Here is a 21,663-nt window from a genome sequence, read left to right as displayed (position 1 = left end):
TTTTTGATAAAAACAGTTCAAAAGGTGGGAGTTGAAGGAATCTTCCTCAATATGATAAAGGGCATATATGAAAAACCCACAGCCAGCATAGTACTCAACAGTGAGAGGCTGAAAGCCTTCCCCCTAAGATCGGGAATGACACAAGGATGCCCAGTGACACTTCTGTTATTCAACATTGTGCTAGAAGTTCTTGCCAGAGCAGTTCGCCAAGACAAAGCTATAAAAGGTATTCAAATTGGAAAGGAAGAAACTCATTATTTGCAGATGATATGATCTTATATTTGAAAAAGCCTGAAAATTAAATCACAAAGCTGCTTGAGCTAATAAAGTTCAGCAGAGTGGTGGGATATAATATTAATGCACATAAGTTGGCAATGTTCCTATACACTAGCAATGACCTAATTGAAGAGGCAATAAAAGAATTCTGTTCACAATAGCAACTAAAATAATCAAGTACCTGTGAATAAACTTAACCAAGTTCGTAAAAGATGACTACACAGAAAATTACAAAATGTTACTAGAGGAAATAAAAAAAGACCTAAATAGGTGGAAAAATATTCCATGTGCATGGATATGAAGACTAAACATTGTTAAGATGTCACCTCTACCCAAACTGATCTAAATATTGAACACAGTTCTAATCAAAATGGCAACAACCTACTTCACAGACTTGGAAGAGCTAGTTATCAAATTTATTTGGAAGGGAAAGGGGACTCAAATAGCCAAAAACATTCTAAAAAAGAAGGATGAAGTGGGAGGACTTTGAGTTCCAGACTTTGAAACCAACTGTAAAGTTACAGTGGTCAAAACAGCAGGGTATTGGCATAAAGATAGACATATTTATCAATGGAGTTAAATTGAGAGTTCAGAAATAGACCCCAGATGTACACTTGACTGATTTTTGATAAGGCCCCCAAATCCACAGAACTTGGAGAGAGCAGTCTTGTCAACCAAAGGTCCTGGGAGAACTGGATAGCCAAAATAAAAAGAATGAAAGAGGACCCTTACCATAGCCTATACAAAAGTTAACTCAAAGTGGATCAAAGACCTCAATATAAGAGACAGTACCACAAAATTCCTAGAAGTTAATGTAGGGAATCATCTGCAAGACCTAGTTATTAGGAGGTCACTGATCTTTGATTAGGCCCCCAACACCACTGAACTGGGACATAACAGTCTATCAATAAATAGGGCTGGGAGTGCTGGATATCCATACCCAAAAGAATGAAAGATGGCCTCTACCTTACACCCTATATGAAAATTTACTGAAAGTGGATTAAAGACCTTAATATAAGAGACAGTGCCATAAAACTCCTAGAAGATAATGTAGGGAAGCATCTTCAAGACCTAGTATTAGGAGGTCTCTTCGTAGACCTTAAACCTAAAGCACAAGCAATGAAAGAAAAAATAGATACATGGGATTTATTCAAAATCAAAACTTTCTGCACATGGGATTTATTCAAAATCAAAAGTTTCTGCACCTCAAAGGAATTTGTCAAAACGGTGAAGAGGCAGCCAATGAAATGGGAGAAAATGTTTGGAAACCATGTATCTGATAAGAAACTGATATTTTGCATATATAAGGAAATGCTACAACTCAACAACAGTGGTACAAACACCCAATTATAAAATGGGCAAAAGATTTGAAAAGACATTTCTCCAAAGAGGAAATACAAATGTCTAAAAACACATTAAAAAATGTTCATCTCCACTAGCTATTAGGGAGATGCAAATCAAGACCACAATGAGATATCATCTCATACCAATTAAGAATGGCTGCCATCATCAAACAAGAAATTACAAATGCTGGAGAGGATATGGAGAAATTGGAACTCTTATTCATTGCTGGTGGGACTGTATAATGGTATAGCCACTCTGGAAGACAGCTTGGCAGTTTCTAAAAAAAGTAGATATTACATTGCCTTATGATCGGACAATTCCCATTCTCAGTATATACCTAGAATATTTGAAAGCTGTGACACAAATAGACATTTCTACCCCAGTGTGCATAGCAAGTGCCAAGAAATGGAAATAATCCAAATGTCATTCAGCAGACGAGTAGATAAAACAAAATGTTGTATACACATATGATGGAATTCTGTGCAACAGTAAGAAGCAACAAAGTCCTGAGACACATGGCAATATGGATGAACTTTGAAAATGTAATGCTGGGTGAAATAAGTCAGACACAAAAAGAGAAATATTGTATGTTACCTTGTCTGTGATCTTTCTGAACAATGTAAAATAAATGTCTTATAATGGAGAATATTGGGGACCTAGTGATATACATAAGCTAGTTAGGGGGAATGATAATCTAATATATTAGTTCAGATATGTAAATGATTGTGAATTCAAAGGTATGGGAATGTACAGGGGTGATGATTGTTTGTTAATGGGATTGTTAGTATCAGAGCTGTATTGAAGGTGTACAGGATTGATAGGGGTTATTTAAAGTCATATATCCCGCAGATCCACACCACAAATATAGATCGGTGCTTGCATGATATACTTCTAAGGTACGACATTGTTACAGAGTGTTGACAACACAATTGTATATGGGGAGAAATCTACCTATAGCATATTAGCAACCATAATTAATAGGAATACCAGACTAGTACCACACAAATACTAGGGACAAATAATTAAGGTTTGAAACGAGCTATGATGTGTTTTAGGATATAAGCATTGTTTAAGATGAAGAGTAATGTGGATTGGATCACTATGTGATGGCAATATGGATGGATTATCATGAACATAAGATATAGTTTGTGAATTTAGGAGCACCCTACTTTATAAGTTAAGTCCACAATCATGAGGCTCGTTTGTGAAACTTACGGTGATTGTAAAGGGGAGGCTAAGCCCACCTATAATTATGCTAGGAGTCATCTCAAGAGAACCTCTTTTGTTGCTCAAATGTGGACTTTCTCTAAGCGTAAGTCTGCAAATAAATTCATCACCCTCCCCCCAATGTGGGACAGGATCCCTAAGATGAATGACCCTTCCTGGCAATGTGGGACATGGATTCCAGGAATGACCCTGACATTGAGGGATTGAGAATGCATTTGTTTTTTGACCTAAAGGAGGAAAGAAAGGCAACAAAGTAAGGTTTTAGTGGATAAGAGAAGTCAAATAGAGTCAAGAGGCTGTCCTGGAGGTTACTCCTACGCAAGCTTCCCTTGGATATGCCAAATGACTATAGTAAGATAAGCCCAAGTGGATAGTTAATTCCCAAAACCTTAAAGGATACTCACATTCCTATGTGAGACCTAATAAAAGTTGCACTCACTGAGTTTATTCTTCAGAAACTTCAGTGTTTCTGAGTGTTCCCATGCCAGCTGTGTCATAAAACCCAGAGGCTATAGCCTCTTGAACATCAGCTAGATGTGTCCCCTTTGCTCATAAAGTTGACACCCCTTTTCAACATGAACAGGTTAGAGTGGTCACTGCCTAGACATCAGGTTAGGGTGGTCACTGCCTAGAAATCCCTGCAGATTCCTTAAGTGATTAAACTAGAGGAAGGAGTAGCAACCGACAAGATGGAATTTAAGAAGGATTAAGAATACTAAATATTTATATAATTTCCTTTTTCTTAGTTGCTAGGATATTAGAATAGCTAAAAGTTAAAAATTGAAATGGTGGAACTCTTAAGACTTAGCATCCTTTGAAATTTGTTCTAGAGCTACTTGTTAAATTCTAATTTGAAGCTAGACCTTTTTATATATATGTTATATTTCACTATAAGGAAATAACTGTTACTATGATACTATATCTCATTACAACTTTGGAAATTTCCTTTTATATCTACTTGTGAAATCATACTTTGAAAGATATTACCTTTTTGTGTATATTTCATAATAAGGAAATAACTGAGACTGTCGAACTATAACCTATAATACTCTCTGAAATTTTCTAACTGCTTGTTATATTGCAGTTGGAAAGTTATTACTTCCATGTATATATGTTATATTCTACAATAAAAAATATGATAAAAAATTAGTCATCTCAAAGAATGTGGTGGAAAGAGCATAATTAAATGGACTGGAGTAGAGGAAAACCTTTTGAGTTTACATATTGTTTTGTGTGTTTGACTATAGAGCTTTCTGTATGTTTTTACACCATTATCAGAAAAAGATAAATTTTAAAATGCCTAAATCAAAAGTACAATTAAACAAGTGACGTGTACTTTTTATTTGTTGGAATAACCATACGGAAAGAAATTATTTAAAATAACTAACTGTTCAGCACTCTTAAGTTGTCTTTACATCCCTGGTCAGATTTTATCTAAGTACAAAATACCATTTCCAAAAACACTGTTTTTAATGATAATATTTTATGCTATTATAAATCCATTCTACGTGTACAAATGAATATGTATGTTTGTGTACAGCCAGTAATAATAATATGTCATTGGAAGCTAACATTTGCAGCAGATAGGGAAAATAAATAGCAAAAGGGAAAAATTAATTAAAACCATATCCTTAAAAGTTAGTTTGATATATTATTATTCACTTGTGAAATGTTATCTCTTTAAAAAGTGAAAGAAAACATTTCCTTATTGGATACACCAGAAAAATCTAAAAACAATGATCTGCTCAATAGTAGTGAATACCCTAGATGTGGTTTCAAATATCATTTCCATTCAAAAGAACCTAGATTCCTTTTTATGACAGAAATAAGCAATATTGAGCTACCTTTTGAAGTCATGTTATAGGCTCAGAAATAGTCTGTTAGCCAAAAATGGGATAAGTTGAGCTTCAATAAGAACAATAACTGCAAATATTTTGAAACTCATCAGATATTTGCATTTCATAAGTTTATGATGGTACTTTAAAAGTTTCTTTTAGATTATTTTATACATCCACTGTTTACTCTGAAAACTAGTAAATAAAATGTTCGGTGAACACATATTATGCATTCCTATGTGTGTATTTGGTGTGTATTGTAAAATTTTTTCCTTACTGCTTTTTTTTTTTAAGTTTTATTAGCCTTTTATTTAAGTTACTGCTTGAATTTTTTCCCCATATTGTTAAAACTTGACTCCCTTGCCAGACACCTCTTTTTAAATGTAAGATCTAGTATCAATATTTACTTTATTCGCATTGATAAATGGGTTTTTGTAGTTACTGCCTGTTTTTCTCAAGAATATAAATGTGCCTATTCATAAACAGTACCTCCAGTTTTGTTCGGGTCACTTCCAGGTTAAATAAAGAATAGGATTATTCCCTGTTAGTGTAGAGTCATTAAGAAATTTTAAGCATAGCAGTTAAGAATTGAATGACCTTATCATGGTACATTTAAGAAACATTCAAAGGTGCTACATGGCTGGGTCAGAAAATAAAAAGAACGTGGCATTTGAAGCTAAACAGATCTGTAATGGCATCTTGGCTCTACGTTTTATCAGCTGTGTTAACCTTGGGCAAATCACTTATCTTCTCTGAGTCTCCATTCCTCATCTATAAAATGGGGGGAAAATATCTATTTTTGGTGGTAGTATGAAAATTTAAAAGATAATGTATGTGAAGTGCCATACAAGTAGTAAATACATATTTATGAGAATGTCATACTGGAAAAAATAATACAAATATTAAAGGTGAACCAGTGCATCTATTTAAAATGAATTGACTGACTTAACTGTTGAAAATCTGTGTGTGAGTGAGATATAACTGCAATATAATGAATCCTAAGAAAGCATCATCAGTGATGGAGATACCTAGCCATGTTTGTCCCCTTCATAGTTACCTCTTTTGGAAGTAATGAGTTTCTTTAGGTAATGTTCCTTACTGCTTTCATTTCTTTTAATGCATTTTTTTATTATGAACTTTAACATATATATATATATACATAACAGTGGTAACTTTCAAAGTATAATTCAACAAGTAGAGAGAAAATTTCAAAGAATGTCATGGGTCACAGTTCCATAATCTCAGCGATTTCCATCATTGTGAAATATAACATACATATAGAGAAGTGTCAACCTTCGATCTACAGCTCAACAAGCAGTTATATGAGCAATTTGAAAAACTGTCATGGGTTAGAGCTCCACAGTTTCAGTCCCTTCCTCATTTTGCAATTCAAGGTATATATGGAAATGAAGACTTTCAAAGCACAATCAACAAGTAACTATAGAGCAAATTTCAAAGGATGCCATGGGTTATAGTTCCACCATGTCATCTCCCTCCCTGCAGCCATTGCAACACCCCAGCATCCAAAAATACACATATATATATATATATTTATATAAAGTTTCAGTATTCATAGACCTTTGTTAAATCTTAACCTTGTTTGTTGTTGCTCCTTCCTCTCACTTAAATCTCTTTCTCTATCTTCGGGTGTTTCTAGGCAATGAGCACCCTAACTTGTTCATATTGAAAGGGGGTGCCTACAGTATGGGGAAGGGGGCTGCACCTTATTGTTGTTGTTGTTTTTTTTAAATTAAATTCAGTTTTATTGAAATATATTCACATACCATACAGGCTTCCATGGTGTATAATCAGTTGTTAACATTACAATCATATAGTTAAGCATTCATCACCCCAATCTATTTTTGAACATTTTCCTTACATCAGAAAGAATCAGAATAAGAATAAAAAATAAAAGTAAAAAAGAACACCCAAATCATCCCTCCCCATCCCATCCTATTTTTCATTTAGTTTTTGTCCCCATTTTCTACTCATCTATCCATACACTGGATAAAGGGAGTGCGATCCACAAGGTTTTCACAATCACATTGTCACCCCTTGTAAGCTACATTGTTATACTGTCATCTTCAAAAGTCCAGGCTACTGGGTTGGAGTTTGATAGTTTCAGGTATTTTCTTCTAGCTATTCCAATACATTAAAACCTAAAATGTCTTGTCTATATAGTGCATAAGAATGTCTGCCAGAGTGACCTCTCGACTCCGTTTGAAATCTCTCAGCCACTGAAACTTTATTTCATTTTTGCATTCCCCTTTGCATCAAGATGTTCTCGTTCCCATGGTAATACACCCAGATTCATCCCCGGGGGTCATATCCTGCGTTGCAGAGAGGACAGTGAGTTTACCTGCTGAGATGGCTTAGCTAGAGAGAGCGGGCCACATCTGAGCAACAAAGAAGTACGCAGAGGGGAGACTCTTAAGCACAATTATATGAAGGTTTAGCCTCTCCTTTGCAGTAATGAGCTTCATAAGGGCAACTCCCATGATACAGGGCTTGGCACATCAAACCACCAGTCCTCAATGTTTGTGAGAACATCAGCATCAGTCTAGGCGAGGGAGTCCAACTCTTCTGCCTTTTCCCCCAACTCCTCAGGGGGCCCTGCGTGTATATTTTTATTCTCTGCCCAAATTACTTTGGGGTGTGTCACTTATTTCACTATGACCTATACAAACCTACCATATCTTCCTATTCAAAGTTCCATGCAGTTGTGGAGTTTGAACAAACGTACTATAGAAGTTATACTGTTTAGAAAATATAGGTCCTACACCAAATAAATATCTCTTCCACCAGAGTGACCTCTTGGCACCATTTGGAATCTCTCAGCTACTGAAATTTATTTCATTTCCTTTCACATCCCCCTTTTGGTCAAGAGGATGTTCTCCATCCCATGATGCCAGATTTCATCTCCTCCATTGTGGCCTTCATTCCCATCAATTCTGCCATTGGGTTTTTCAAGTTTATGAATTCTTCATTATCATCCAGTGTCTTCTTTACATCCTTCATCTGTTTTGCCATACTTTCCCTCAGTTCACTGAATTGATTTAATATTAGTTGCCTCAACTCCTGCATCTCGGTTTGTTCCTTTGGCTGATCCATATTTTCTTTCCCAGTATGGCTTGTTACCTTTATGCTGTCAAGACATATGACTTGCTTGATTACTTTATTCTGGAGCTCATTTTCACTCTTTTACCTAAGGGTTTCTTGTTGGATGGCTTTGTTCTTCAGTTCAACTTATTCTAGACCTCTAACATAGGTTCTATGTAGTTGATCAGAGTTTTTCACCTTTTGTTTTTCTGTTACTTGCTCTGCCTCTATGTAGCCTTTTTGTGAGAGGGTCTCCACAGATATGGTCAACTGCAGTCAGATTTTCCTAGTCCAAAGAGACCCAGGTCTCAGGAAGAGGATATGGAGTTTCTTGAGAATGAGACCCTCCTGTGAGGCCTTTAGACTGTGCTTTTCCTGCCCAAATCTCCCCCTGCCAGCCTGCATCTCCCCCACCAGTGTAAGGAGGTGTGGAGCCTTTAGTTCTCCTGGTGACTCTGATCCTGTCAGGGGTGTGGTTGACTGAAGCCGGAATCTGCATTCCAGCCCCTGGGATCTGAGTTTCCAGAAGGAGGTCTGCCAGTTGAGCTGGACCTCCCTCCACTCTCCGAATCCTAGAATTCCAGTTGTCTCCCAGTGGCACTATTCCCTTCTCCCCTCTCCTGTTTGGGGCAACTCCTGCTGAATTTCTTGGTCAGCCTTAGTTGCCAATTAAAGACGGGAGTGGAGACCTTCCTCTGAAGTGAATCTGGAATTCAAAGGAGTTTTGGGTACTCTATCTCCCCCCAAGACTAGCCTAGACTTTCAACTTGGGCTTTCGGATAGAAAATAACCACATTACTTTTAGATTAAAAAATAGAAAAGAAAAACAAGAAAAAAGAAAAACAAAAAAGAGTCCCTTTTAAAAACCTTTCCCTAGCCTGGATATTTTGTCAGTGTAAGATTAGAGCATTTAAAGATGTACTTTGGGCTATTGTCTGATAATTACTCTCCAGCAGCTTCAAGTAGTTCCTGCTGGGGCCATCCAAGTGCGAAAATGTCAGTGAGAAAGCTGAAGGGACAAAATGTAGAGGCTTTTTTGGAGACTGGGACCCTCTGGCTCGCCAAGGTCACCAAAAGCCTGTCTGCTTGTTGGGGAGTCGTATCTTGTATTGAGCAGTCCACATTTTTTAATTAAAACTCCAGTTGGAGCTCAACTAAGCTATATTCCCTTGCTTGGAGAGAGGTGCTGTCTGGCACAGCAAGGCTTTGCAGCTCAGGCTGGGGGTAGGGAGGGGGCTCCCAGTTTGCTTCCACAGTTTTTACCTACGGATTTTATGCTGCGATCTTGGGCATTCCTTCCAATTCAGGTTGGCGTATGATGAGTGGACGGTCATGTTTGTCCCCCCCCCCCCAGTTATTCCAGATTATTTACTAGTTGTTTCTGTTTTTTTATTAGTTGTTCTAGGTGGGACAAACTAGCTTCCACTCCTCTCTATGCTGCCATCTTCTTCCATCTCCCAGAGCTTGTTATTTTTGTTTATTTGCTTAGTAACTGGCTAGATTATTTTAGTAAATCGTATTTCTTTCTACACTGTTAAGCCTTGTTGCTCCTCAGGGCAGCACAACTTTATTTATTTATACAATTTATGTTAGGATGACATAGTTACTCAGTATATTGTCTTCCATTCTTTCCTGTCCATACCCAGCTTGAAACTCCATAAGTGCCAGAGATTACTCTGCCTGCAGGGCTGTGGGGCAGAAATTCCTCTTCAAGCTAATCCTCTCAAACATATGTCTTTGTGTGTATGAGATTTTTGTGACTGTAGATCTTATGGAACGATTTCTAGATGGTGTGTCTGTGTGTGAAAAAAGATGTATTTACCTCTCTATAGATCTTTCTCTGCCTTCCCTGGCCAGTCTTCCCTCTTTATTTTTAGCCCTAATTTAAGCAACATTGAAATTATCATAATTTATGCTCTTTTAACACAATATTATCAGTCCCTGAGTTTGGGTACCGGGTCTACATACATTGTTCTTTACATGCTCTATTATATCATTTTACATATTTTATGAATATACAATAAACCTTATAATTTCCTTTAAAGGTACATACGTATTTTAAAGAAAGTAAGGAGTAATAATAATCTTTCTGTTGAACAATGTAATTGCAGTTGCAAGGCTCTTCTTCCTTTGAAGATAGGTTTTAATGGGGTAACATTTCTCTTCCGCCTATAAAATTTCTTATAAGCATTTCTTTTGAAGGAGTCTCAATGGACACAAATTCTTTTAGATTTATGTTTTAATTACAAATACATTAGAACTTTTGGTATTTACTTATAGATCTTCAATTTTCCGCTGTGTAAACATTTTGTTTTCTTTCTTTGTTGAATGGTTTTTGTTTGAATTTGTTTTCAGATTCTTGATTCTTGTGACATGTTGAATCTGCTCTTGGGTCCATTCAGTGAATTGTCAGTTTTGTATGTTGCATTTTTCAGTTTTAGAACTTCCTTTTGTGTCTTTTGAAAATTTCTATCTTCCTGCTGAAACTTCCCATCTTTTTTGTTATTAAAAGCATACCTATTTTACATCCTTGTACATTTTCATCCTTAAAAAAAATAGCACCTGTGAAATCTTCGGTAATTTCTTTCTCTGTCACTTGAGTGTTTGTGTCCATTTGATGGCATTTTCCTTCATATGGGTAACATTTTTCAGTATCTTCAAAGTTTTTTATCATATCTTTGATAGTGTCATTAATATCTTACTTTACAGACTATAGATTCTGTTGTTTTTATGAAATGTTCATGTATTAGTTAGGGTTCTCTAGGGAACCAGAATCAGTGAGAGATATCTATGAATATAAAATTTATAAAAGTGACTCACGCAACTGTGGGTATGCACGAGTCCAAATTCCATAGGGCAGGCGGCAAACTGTCAACAACAATTAACATGTTCGAGGAACTCCTCAGGAAATGAACTGGCAACTTCAATGAACTCCTCAGGTAATGAACTGGGATCTTTGATGAACGTGTTCAGTGAACACCTCAGGAAATGAACTGGCAACTTTGACAAACTCCTCAGGAAACACTTTGCTGGTTAGCTGAAGAAGAAGTGAAGGTCCTCTGTCTGTCTCTCTTAAAAGTCTTCAACTGATTGGATTAAATCCAGCTAACTGCATTCTCTCATTATGGAAGATACTCCCTTCAGTGAGTCATCAATCACAGCTGCAGCCAATTGACTCATGATTTAATAAACCAGCCTGTTGGTTTATTAACCAGCCAGAAACGTCCTCGCAGCAATGGTTAGGCCAGTGCTTGCTTGAGCAGAGAGCTGGGTAATATCACCTGGCCAAGTTGACACATGAAGCTAACCATCACAGTTCACTTTTTGTTTTAGTGTGTATTACCTTGGCTCCTTTTAAACTCCATACTTTGTCTCCCTGATGTAAGCAAAGGCTGAAACTTTTGTTTGCTCTTTTAATGTTAGCTGAGCTATCCAGAGTCTGCCTTTCTTATGGGGAGTTCAGGAGTCTACCAGAGATTTGGGTTGAGCAGCAGAATGTGTACCTTCTATGAAATTTCTCATATGAAAGCTTCATATTTTTTCTCTGCATTTCAGACAGCAAGTAACTCATGAGGATCTACCCCAAGATAAAATATCAAAAATAAATGAGAAGTGTATCTAGTGCTATTTTCTTCTTCTATGTGTTGACTTTTCTCCAGTTTCTGCCTAATTTTCATTTCTCTTCAGTATCTTGAGTTTTTTGACTTTGTTTTCTTTGAAGTTTGAAATTATCTGTGGGAGTCTCTCCAATTTTACCCTAGATAGTATTTCCACTAAATATTTTTAAAGATAGGTTAGTTTCTTACTTTTCATACATTAATTTCTTCTGTTGAATGTGTCACATTTTGAGTAACCATTCCTTTGAGTGACAGATAACTAAGTTTTTCCTCAGCTCCAATGCTGATGGAGATGATGCTTCCAATTCCTGATGCTACCAATGGTGCCAGTAAGAACATCTCCTGAGGAAGGGTTTGTCTAGTATATAAAAAATAGTAGTAACTGGGTAAAATTACATTAGTACACATAATTTCTCCAAGTAAATCTCCAAGTTAGCAGTGTTTTCTGTTTCCACAGCCCCATAACTGGAATTATGTAACTTTTCTTATATTTGTCAATCTGATCAGTACAAGGGGTATTTCATTTAAACTTGCAAAGGTTGACTTTTAGAGATGTTGAACATCTGTTCATAGATTAAGTCTTTCAGACTTTACTTCCGTATTTTGATTGTTTCTATCTCTCGCCTATTTTATTGGTGCATTTCTTGTCTAGTTGATTTTATAGGCTAGCCCAAGATCACAAACCTGTTGACTTGATCTATGGAAATATTTGTTGGATAAGTTCCTCAATTTCAGTAGTCTTTCTTTGCATTGTGATTTGTTTCCAATCTCAAGGAAATATTCTGCTACATTTTGTTAGATTTATAATTTAGCTTTCATATTGGGGTTTTTAGTGCAGTTGTCATACTGTAGTATAGTGTGAAATATGTTTATATTTTTTAATATAGTTTGCCAGTTTTACAATAAAAGTGCATCATTTTTATTATTACTGTTTGTAGTTACTTTTTATGTTTGTTTAAGTTAATCTACTATGTGATCTTTCTAAAATAAGGTCTATTTATGTCTAGGAATGCTCTTCTGAAGTAATAGGCTTTGCTTGTTTCTGTATTTTCTGTAAAGTAGGCTGGTACTCTAAACTTAACATGTGTTCCTTCTTCCTTTGGGAATCAACATGATGTAGTCATATAAAACACATCACAGTATATATTTTATCTGTCTGAATCCTTCTCAGTCCTACAATTTGAGTAATGTTCTTTCTATGTATTAGATGCTCAACTATCTATCAATTTATATAGGAGCTGACTTGAAAGACTTGTTTCTTAGCTTTAGTAACATAAACTTGTTTACTTTAATTTCTTTGTAATTGACTTTGGGAGGAGGTGCCTATTTTAGTTGTTAATTAATCAAAAGTCCATTTAATACCTGTTATCTGAATGAATGGTTGTATAAAATCTTTCCAGAACAGGTATATCCTATTCAAACAATACTTTAGATTTTCACAGAGCTGTTTTTTCATTTTTTTTTTTTTTTTAGAACAATTTTGTAGGCAACACTTTAAGGCATTAACTGTTAGTGAAGTGGAATCGTGATTTAAATGATTGGTCTGTAATTTAGGCAGCTATTTTTTAGCCACTCTAATTTTTATTCACTTGATAGAAAAATATTCAGATCGCTTAGGGACTATGAACTACTGGTGATATCTGTATAAGCTGCTTTAAGTCTTTGTTTTGCAAATTATGTTTTAATATTTATTAGATTTGTTTTTATTAGTTTTTCTTTTGTTTGGATGAGTTGTCTTAAACTTTCACCTTAGGAATTTTGTCTTATTAGTATTTTTGTTGTGTTTTTGTTTTTCATTGGAGAATTGTGGGTAGATGAGTTCATTTAGAGATTTGCCTATTACCTTACAAATCATAAACATCCTTAGATCATATCTTGCAAAAAGCATCATCTTTAAAATCATAAAAGATTGTAAATATTTTATTAAAATATTTTATTCAGCAAAACACTCCCTTTCTTCTTATTTTATTTTGAACTGTTTTGTACCTTCATTTACTTTGTAAAGAGTAGTAGCACATGCTGTATTACTTGTTACCTGTCATTGAAAGGGTTTCCAGAGAAATTAATTAAAAAGATAGAAGATGTATAGTTCTGTGTGTACTATTAAATGGCATGCTAGATTGAATTATTTTCTTTGTAACTATTAGGATATAGCAACTTATTTAAAATGTCATATTTTGATGATACCTTATATTGACTTCTACTTTTATTAGGTGATAAACCTGGGATATTACTCATGCCTGCTTAGGGTTAAAGAAATGTTCAATAATAAAACTTAAATGAACACTTTTTACTTTCAGTAATATTTTTCATTTGGTTGAAACTTGTAGAACATCATTACTGTGAAAATTCTAATTTTTTGACTAGTTCTTTGAAATTATATTCTTTTAAGTTTTATTTGACCTCATTATTTGAAAAGTTAATTAAATCATAGTCATGAATTCATTGTTAAAATCAAGAGTTTTTTGGTAATGATTTAATCATTTCATTTTTTTGTCAAATTCTTCTTTTCCTTGTCATATTTAGAGAAAGTATCATTCTGCAAAGGAAGCCTATGAACAACTTTTGCAGACAGAAAATCTTCCTGCACAAGTAAAAGCTACGGTATTACAACAGTTAGGTACATAAAAATTTGCTATCAATTATATATTAATATGAAGAGGTTTTTCTTTTGGGTAAGCATTATTTACCCTTCTTCAAAGTCAGTTTTCATTAGGAATCTGAATTTTCGTTTCAAATGTGGCATATTATTTTGAAGTTACATTTTTAAATGAACACATTCATTATTGTATAAATGTTTCTCTGTCTTTTATATATCTTGGATGTCAAATGTGTAATTTAGGTGTTGTTCCTTTCTTCATCCATTGTTTTTGTAATTAATCTGAACCCATCAAATATACTTCCCTGTCAAGCATAGGCCATCTCAGAATCCATCTACAGTGTTTCAGTACATCAAATTCTTTGAAATTCTCAAATTTATATCCCAATTCTTGACCACAGGAAGAATTTGAGTACTTCCTTGTGCTTAGCGTGCTTTAAAGTTAATCATGTTAGAATTATTCACATAGTAAGTGGCTGTTAAGTGTGCTTTCATAGTTTGTTGCTAATGTGAATTAAAGGGAACACTTTACCTAAAAATTATAGAATTTCTAACATGGTACTTTTCTTCAAGCCATCTATTCTATTTTCGTATAGAAAATGAGGGAATCGAACATTGAGAAATAATATCTCTTATCATTTGAAGATGTGGGGGCATTTCCCAGTAGTTTATTGCTTAGCTGTCTTGTCTATATTTGATATTTGAATTATTTTGTTGTATGTTTTGTATTTTTTGCCAGTTTTTAATTGTTTAGTATGAGCAAATAACCTGTTCCTAATTTTTATTTGATTTAAAGCTTTAACACAATTTTCTATTGTCCAATTTTCTGATTATGTAGCATAGCCAGAGTTCTCAGTATTTATTGAGCAGAATTTTGTGGTACTTTCCTATAGGTTTGATGGTTTCTAATTTTGGCATTAAAATGGTATTTAATTTACTTCATTGTATTCCTGCAACTAGAACAACAGTTAAATCATGGGTAATTGCTCTTAATGCTTTATTTTAGGTTGGATGCATCATAATGTAGATCTACTAGGAAACAAAGCCATGAAGGAAAGCAATGCTATTCAATATCTGCAAAAGTCACTGGAGGAAGATCCTAATTCAGGCCAGTCTTGGTATTTCCTTGGAAGGTGACACTTACCAGATACTTGTATTGTGCTTTTATTTATTCCTGCCTAGAGAGTTGATTTTCAGTCTAAAATGTTCAATAGTATAATTTAATTAGTGTTTCAATATTTTAAATACATTAAGACTTAGATTTCTTGGAGGCCAAAATGATAACCAGCTTTTTGTGGTTGCTTTCTTATAGCATGATCTGCTTTTAGTGAGATATTTCTTATTTTGCTCATTATTAGATTTTGTTTTCATGTTTATTTCATCCTACTTGAATTGCTGGTTATTAAAAAATCTTAATGAGTTTGCCTCCGATTTCTAACATTTCCTTATATATTTATATAACAGAAAAGATAATTAATATCTATAATTCCTGAAGACTGTAAGTAGGTTGTGGAAACTTGCTATTTTTGTATTGATTACTGATTTTGTACCTTATTATGGAAATATTTGTATTAAGCATTTTTCTCTGTCACGGTTCTACTTGAAGTCTTAAATTGAGAAAATGGATACATTACAGCTGAGTTTCTTATACTTGGAACAGAATGTTCATGTGAAAATATGCAATCGAAAATATTTTTGTCATACTTTTCTTATTTGGAGTATTGAGTATCAGAATTATACTTACTTGTATAATATAGATTTATCTGATAGGGATTATGTGTTTCTATCATCCGATTTATTTCGACTTTCAATCAGATTGGGTTCTTGATCATGAAATTGTATTTTGGTATGGAGGAAAGATCAGTGGACTGGTATCTAAGGGTTTATATTTAAGTTGTAGCTTTCCCACTAGCTGTTTATGAAATTATTAAAATGTTCCATTTTGATATCTCAATTTTCATTTTACCTGTTAAATAAGAGAATTGGATTTTATCTGTCAGGAGTACGTTTCCACAGTTATTAATGTTAATTTTTAATTTCCTACTTAAAATTTTTTTTTAATTTTAAATTATAAAACAGGACAATTGCAAAACCAATACAAATCCCAAACAGAGAACTCCAGCATATCCCTTCCTTCCCCCCCAGATACCCATTTCAACTAATTTGAAATTACTGCCACATTTGACATAACATTTGAACATTTTACCACATTTGCTGTATCTTTCTTTCCATCCATCCATTTAACAGTTTTCTAAATATTTGAGAGAGTAAATTATGAACATCATGCTCCTTGAGCACATAATATTTCCATATAGAACAAGAATATTCAATATGCAACTAATTTAACTGCAGTTATCAAGTTCAAGTAATTTGATATTGATATAAAGCTTGCAGTCTTAAATTCTAATTATTTCATTTGTCCCAGTAATGTTCTCTTGAGCCCTTTATCCCCCCTTGCTAGTTCTCTTTCAGAATCATGTTTTGCATTTAATTTTCATCATCTCCTGAGTTGCTGTTTCCTGTTCTTTTATTGTGTGAATGTATGTATAGTATGAACTTTTTTTCACTGTGGTTAAATGTGTATAACATAATCATATTAACCAGTTTTCTTTTGGCAATTCTGAGATATTAAGTACTTTGACAATACTGTGGAACTTTCATCACTGTGTGTTAACAGACTTTTCATCAAGACAAAGTGAAACTATACCTCTTAAGCATTGATTCCCCATTTCCCTCTTTCTCCACCTCTGGTACCACTATTCTGGTTTCTTTCCCTATGAATTTGCTATTCTGAGTATGTCATATAGGAGAAATCTAACAATATTTGTCCTTTTGTATCTGGCTTTTTTCAGTCAACATCATGACTCCAAGTTCATTTGTGGTTTTAGTGTATAGCAGCACTTCGTTTCTTTTTGTGGCTGAATATTTGCTGTATGGATGGACCATATTTTGTTTATCCTTGTATCTGATGATGGACACTCAGGTTGTTTGCACTTTTGTCTGTTAAAAGTAAAGCTGTACAAAAATCTGCTTTCAGTCCTATTGGGTTTTGCCAAGAAGTGGGATTACCATATCATTTGGAAGTGCTATGTTTACCTTTTTGAGAACCCACCAAACAGTTTCCACAGTGACTGCAACCATTTACTATTTTACTGGCTGTACTATTCACCAACAGAGAATCAAGGGTTTTATTTCTCCACATCCTCATGAATGCATCTTATTTTGAATTGTTTTTAAGATAATAGCCATTCTAGTGGTTATATGAAGTGGTATCTGATAGTTTTAATCTATATTTCTCTGATGGCTAATGATGTTGCACATCTTTGTATATCTTCTTTGGAGAAATATCTATTCAAATTCTTGGCCCATTTTTAAGTTGTGATTTTTGTCCTTTTGTTGTTGAGTTGTTTGAGTTATTTATATATATTGTGGATTTAAACTCTAATCAGATAGATGATTTCTGAGTATTTTCTTCTGTTCCATAGGTTATAATTTAACTTTCTTGATAATGTCCTTTGATGCACAAGGTTCTTAATTTTATGAAGTCCATTTATCTATTTTTCTTTTGTTGTTTTTGCTTTTGGTGTAAAATCTAAAAATCCATTGCCTAAAACAAGATCCTGAATATATTTCCCTAGGTTTTCTTCACTCAGTTTTATAGTATTAGCTCTAATACTTATGTTGTTGATGCATTTTAAAGTAAGTGTTCTGTATATTGGAGGTAGGAATCCAAGTTCATGCTTTTCTTGTAGATTTCTGGTTGTAGCAGCACTATTTGTTTAAGAAACTATTCTCTCTCCACTAAATGGACTTGGTGCTCTTGTTGAAAATCAACAGGGCACAGATATATGGAAATGTCTCCAGACTCTTGGTTCTGTTCCATTGGTCTAAATGTCTAGAACCACACTATTTTAATTACATTAGGTTATGTAGTAATGTTTTGAAATCAGGAAATGTAAGTTCTCCAAGTTTGTTGCTCTTTTCAAAATTGTTTTGACCATTCAGAGTCCCTTGCAATTCCATAAAAATTTGAGGATCAGCATTTCTTTTCTCAAAAAAGGCTGCTGAAATTTTATAGCAGTCTCATTAATTTGTAAATTGCTTTAAGCAGGATTGACGTCTTAACAATACTAAGTCTTGCAATCCCATGAACACAGGATTTCTTTCCATTTACTTTTGGCCTTTGTTAATTTCTTTCAGAAGTCTTCAGTAAATTTCAGTTTACATGTATTTTTTCATCTCTTGGTTTAAATTATTCCTAGGTAATTTTTTTTTGTATACTATTGTAAATAGTATACAAAGTTTCCTAATGCTGCTGAAATGCAAAACACCAGAAATGGATTGACTTTTATAATTAAAAGTAACACAACTAAATTATGTATGTTTCTCTTGTGTACTGCAAGTGTGCTGATTTCTTTATTAGCTCTAACAGCTTGGATTCTTTGGGATTTCCTATAGGTAGGATCATATCATCTGCAACTAGAGATAATTTTACCTATTCCTTTCCTATATGGATGACATGTTTTGTTTTATTTTGTTTTTTCCTTTCTGATTTCTCCAGTACGATTTTAAGTAAAAGTGGATACAGCAGACATTTTGTTCCTGTTCCTGATCTTAGGTGGAAAGCTTTCTTTCACTCTTTCACCATAGATTATAATGTTTGCTGTCAGTTTTTCATAAATGCCTTTATCAGGTTGAGAATGTTTCCTTTGTTTCCTAAATTTTTGAGTGTTTTTATTATGAAAAGATGTTGAATTTTGCAAAAGCCTTTTCTGCATCAATTGTGATGCTGATGTGGCTTTTTCCCCATCATACTATTAATGTAGTGTATTACAGTGATTGATTTTCTTATGTTGAACCATGCTTGCATTCCTGAAAATCCTACTTGGTCATGATGTCTAATCCTTTTAGTATATTGCTGGATCAAGTTTGCTAGCATTTTTTTGAGGATTTTGCATGTATATTCATAAAGGCTATTGGTCTGCAATTTTCTTTTCTTTTGCAACCTTTATCTGGCTTACTGTGCTTGTTTGAATGCATTATGTCCCCCAAAACACCATTATCTTTGATGTAATCTTGTGTGGGCAGATGTATCAGTGTTGATTAGATTGTAATTCTTTTGAGTGTTTCCATGGAGATGAGACCCATCCATCTGTGGGTGATGACTCTAATTAGATCATTTCCATGGAGGCCTGGCCCCGCCCATTCAGCATGGGCCTTGATTTGTTTACTGGAGCAGTATATAAGCTCAGACAGAAGGAGTGAGCTTGCTACAACCAAGAGGGACACTTTGAAGAATGCATGGAAGCTGAGAGAGGAGCTGAAGCTTACAGAGACATTTTGGAGATGGCCTTTGAAAGCAGACTTTTGCTCTGGAGAAGCTAAGAGAGGATAAACAGCCGAAGAGCAACTATGAGTGAGATTTTGGAAAGAAGCTGAAGCCTAGAGAAGAATGTCCTGTGAGAAAGCCATTTTGAAACCAGAACTTTGGAGCAGATGCCAGCCATGTACCTTCCCAGCTAACAGAGGTTTTCTGGACACCATTGGCCACCTGCCAGTGAAGGTACCAGATTGTTACCTTGTACACTTCATGGCCTTAAGACTGTAACTGTGTAACCAAATAAACTCCCTTTTATAAAAGCCAATCCATTTCTGGTGTTTTGCATTCCAGCAGCATTAGGAAACTTAGAACACTTGGTATTAGGGAAATGTTAGTCTCACTGAATGAATTAAGAAGTGTTTCCTTTTCTTATTTTGAAGTTTTGAGAAGAATTGGTGTTAAATATCTGCATATTTGTTGGTTTTCAGCAGTAAAGCCATCCAGTCCTGTACTTTTCTTTCTCTGGTGGGTTTTGATTAGTGATTCAATATTCTTACTTGATTTAGGTCAATTGAGATTTTCTGTTTCTTTTTGTATTAAGATTAAATAATTTGTATGTTTCTAGGAATTTGTCCATTTTATGTAGGTTATCTGATTGGTGTATTAATTGTTCACTATACCTTCTCATAATCATTTTCATTTCTTTAAGATTGTAGTATTGTCCTCACTTATATTCCTGATTTTAAGTTTTTGTCCTCTGTTTTTCTATGTAAGTCTGGCTGAAAGGTTTGTTGAGCTTTCAATAAACCAACCTTTTTTTTTATTCTGTATTTCCATTGTGTATTTCCTTTATCATTGTTCTTCTAATCTTCACTATTTCCATCTATCTGCTCACTTTGCATTTAGTTTGCTCTTTTTAAATTTTCTTTACATGAGAAGTTAGGCTATTTATTTGTGATCTTTCTTCTTTTATAATGAGGTATTTAGAGTTATAAATTTCCCTCTAAGAACTGCTTTTGCAGTATCCAGTAAATTTTGATACATTGTGGTTTCATTTTCATTCATCTTAATATTTCCTGATTTCCCTTTTGATTTTTTTTCTTTGACCCATTGATTGTTTTAATATTGTGTTATCTAGTATCTTCATTTTGTTAACATACCAGTTTTTCTTCTGTCTTTGATGGCTAACTTTATTCCATTTGCTCTGAGAACATACTTTGCATGATTTCAATTTCAATTTACTAAGATTTGATTTTGTGCAACATGAACTATTCTGGGAAATGATCCATACACATAAAGAACATGTATTCTGCTATCTTCGGATGGATCATCCAATATATTAGGCCTGAGTTTTAATGTTCAATTCTCAAGTCCTCAATTTCATTATCTACATTTTGTTTAGGTGTTCTATCAATTATTGAAAGTTCTCCATTGAAATCTCTATTGAAATTTCCACCATTATTTTATGTATTTAAAAAATCAACCATTATTTTAAAAATATCTGTTTCTGCCTTCAATTGTGTTACTATTTGCTTTATATTTTGGTCTCTGTTCGGTATATATGTGTTTATGTTCTTGCAGGATTGAACATTTAATCAATTTATAACATCCTTTATCTATTGCATATTTGCATATTGCTCCTTTATATTTGCTCCTTTAAATTTGCATATTACTCCTTTGTGAGAATAAGAGCTTCCAATATAGCCTGCTTCCAGCTTTGAAGGTTACGTTTTAAGACTACTTGACAATTTCCTTCTTGCTTACAGTTTTAAGATTATATTTAAAAAGTCACTGTTACAGTTACCTATCATTTTCCTAAGGTTCTTTAGTTCTTTGTCCATATTTTCCTTTTTCACTGTTCATGTTTAGGACTCTTTTTTTATGTTTTTTAAAATTCTCTGTTTGTCGTTGGAAAATTCCACTTCACTTATAGGCAAACCATTTTTATGCAAAACTTCCTGGTGGCCAGAATAACACGTTGAAGCCACTGCATCCTGCCCCAACTCCCCCTTTCCCAGCTATATACATTCCAGTATTTAAAAGGGCATAAAAACCCACTACTTACTTCTCCATTGGCTCAATGCCATTCCTTCCCATTTCCCACCCTGACACACCCCTGGGTCCAGTCACCGCTTCACCTATCAGCTAAACAGATCCCTGGGTCCATTCACCACTTGACACATCAGCTAAACCCCTTTCCATCTTTACAAGTCACCACCCCCGAAAGTAAAGCATAAATACAGTTATTCCTTTGTGTCTTGAGAGGGCTGAAGTTTTACTTCAGACCCCCGTGATGCTGATGGCATCTTTACTTCTGACCCTCCGCCATGCTGCTGCTTGAATAAA

General features: G+C 34.4%; 1 protein-coding gene across 9 annotated transcripts in view; it reads left to right on the top strand.

Annotated features, from left to right (window-relative positions):
- Positions 1-21,663, top strand: part of LOC119522025 (lysine-specific demethylase 6A-like) — a 355,987-nt gene that overhangs the window by 224,986 nt on the left and 109,338 nt on the right. For 8 of the 9 annotated variants that reach the window (XM_037820751.1, XM_037820749.1, XM_037820753.1 and 5 more), the window contains exons 9-10: positions 13,925-14,018; positions 15,004-15,130. In XM_037820751.1, coding sequence (XP_037676679.1) covers positions 13,925-14,018; positions 15,004-15,130 — 221 coding nt within the window. The remainder of the gene's footprint in view (positions 1-13,924; positions 14,019-15,003; positions 15,131-21,663) is intronic. The other variant, XM_037820746.1, reaches the window with a different exon arrangement.

Source organism: Choloepus didactylus, chromosome X, assembly GCF_015220235.1.
Source record: "Choloepus didactylus isolate mChoDid1 chromosome X, mChoDid1.pri, whole genome shotgun sequence".
Classification (NCBI taxonomy): Eukaryota; Metazoa; Chordata; class Mammalia; order Pilosa; family Megalonychidae; genus Choloepus; species Choloepus didactylus.
This window is presented reverse-complemented; position numbering and strand designations above follow the sequence as displayed.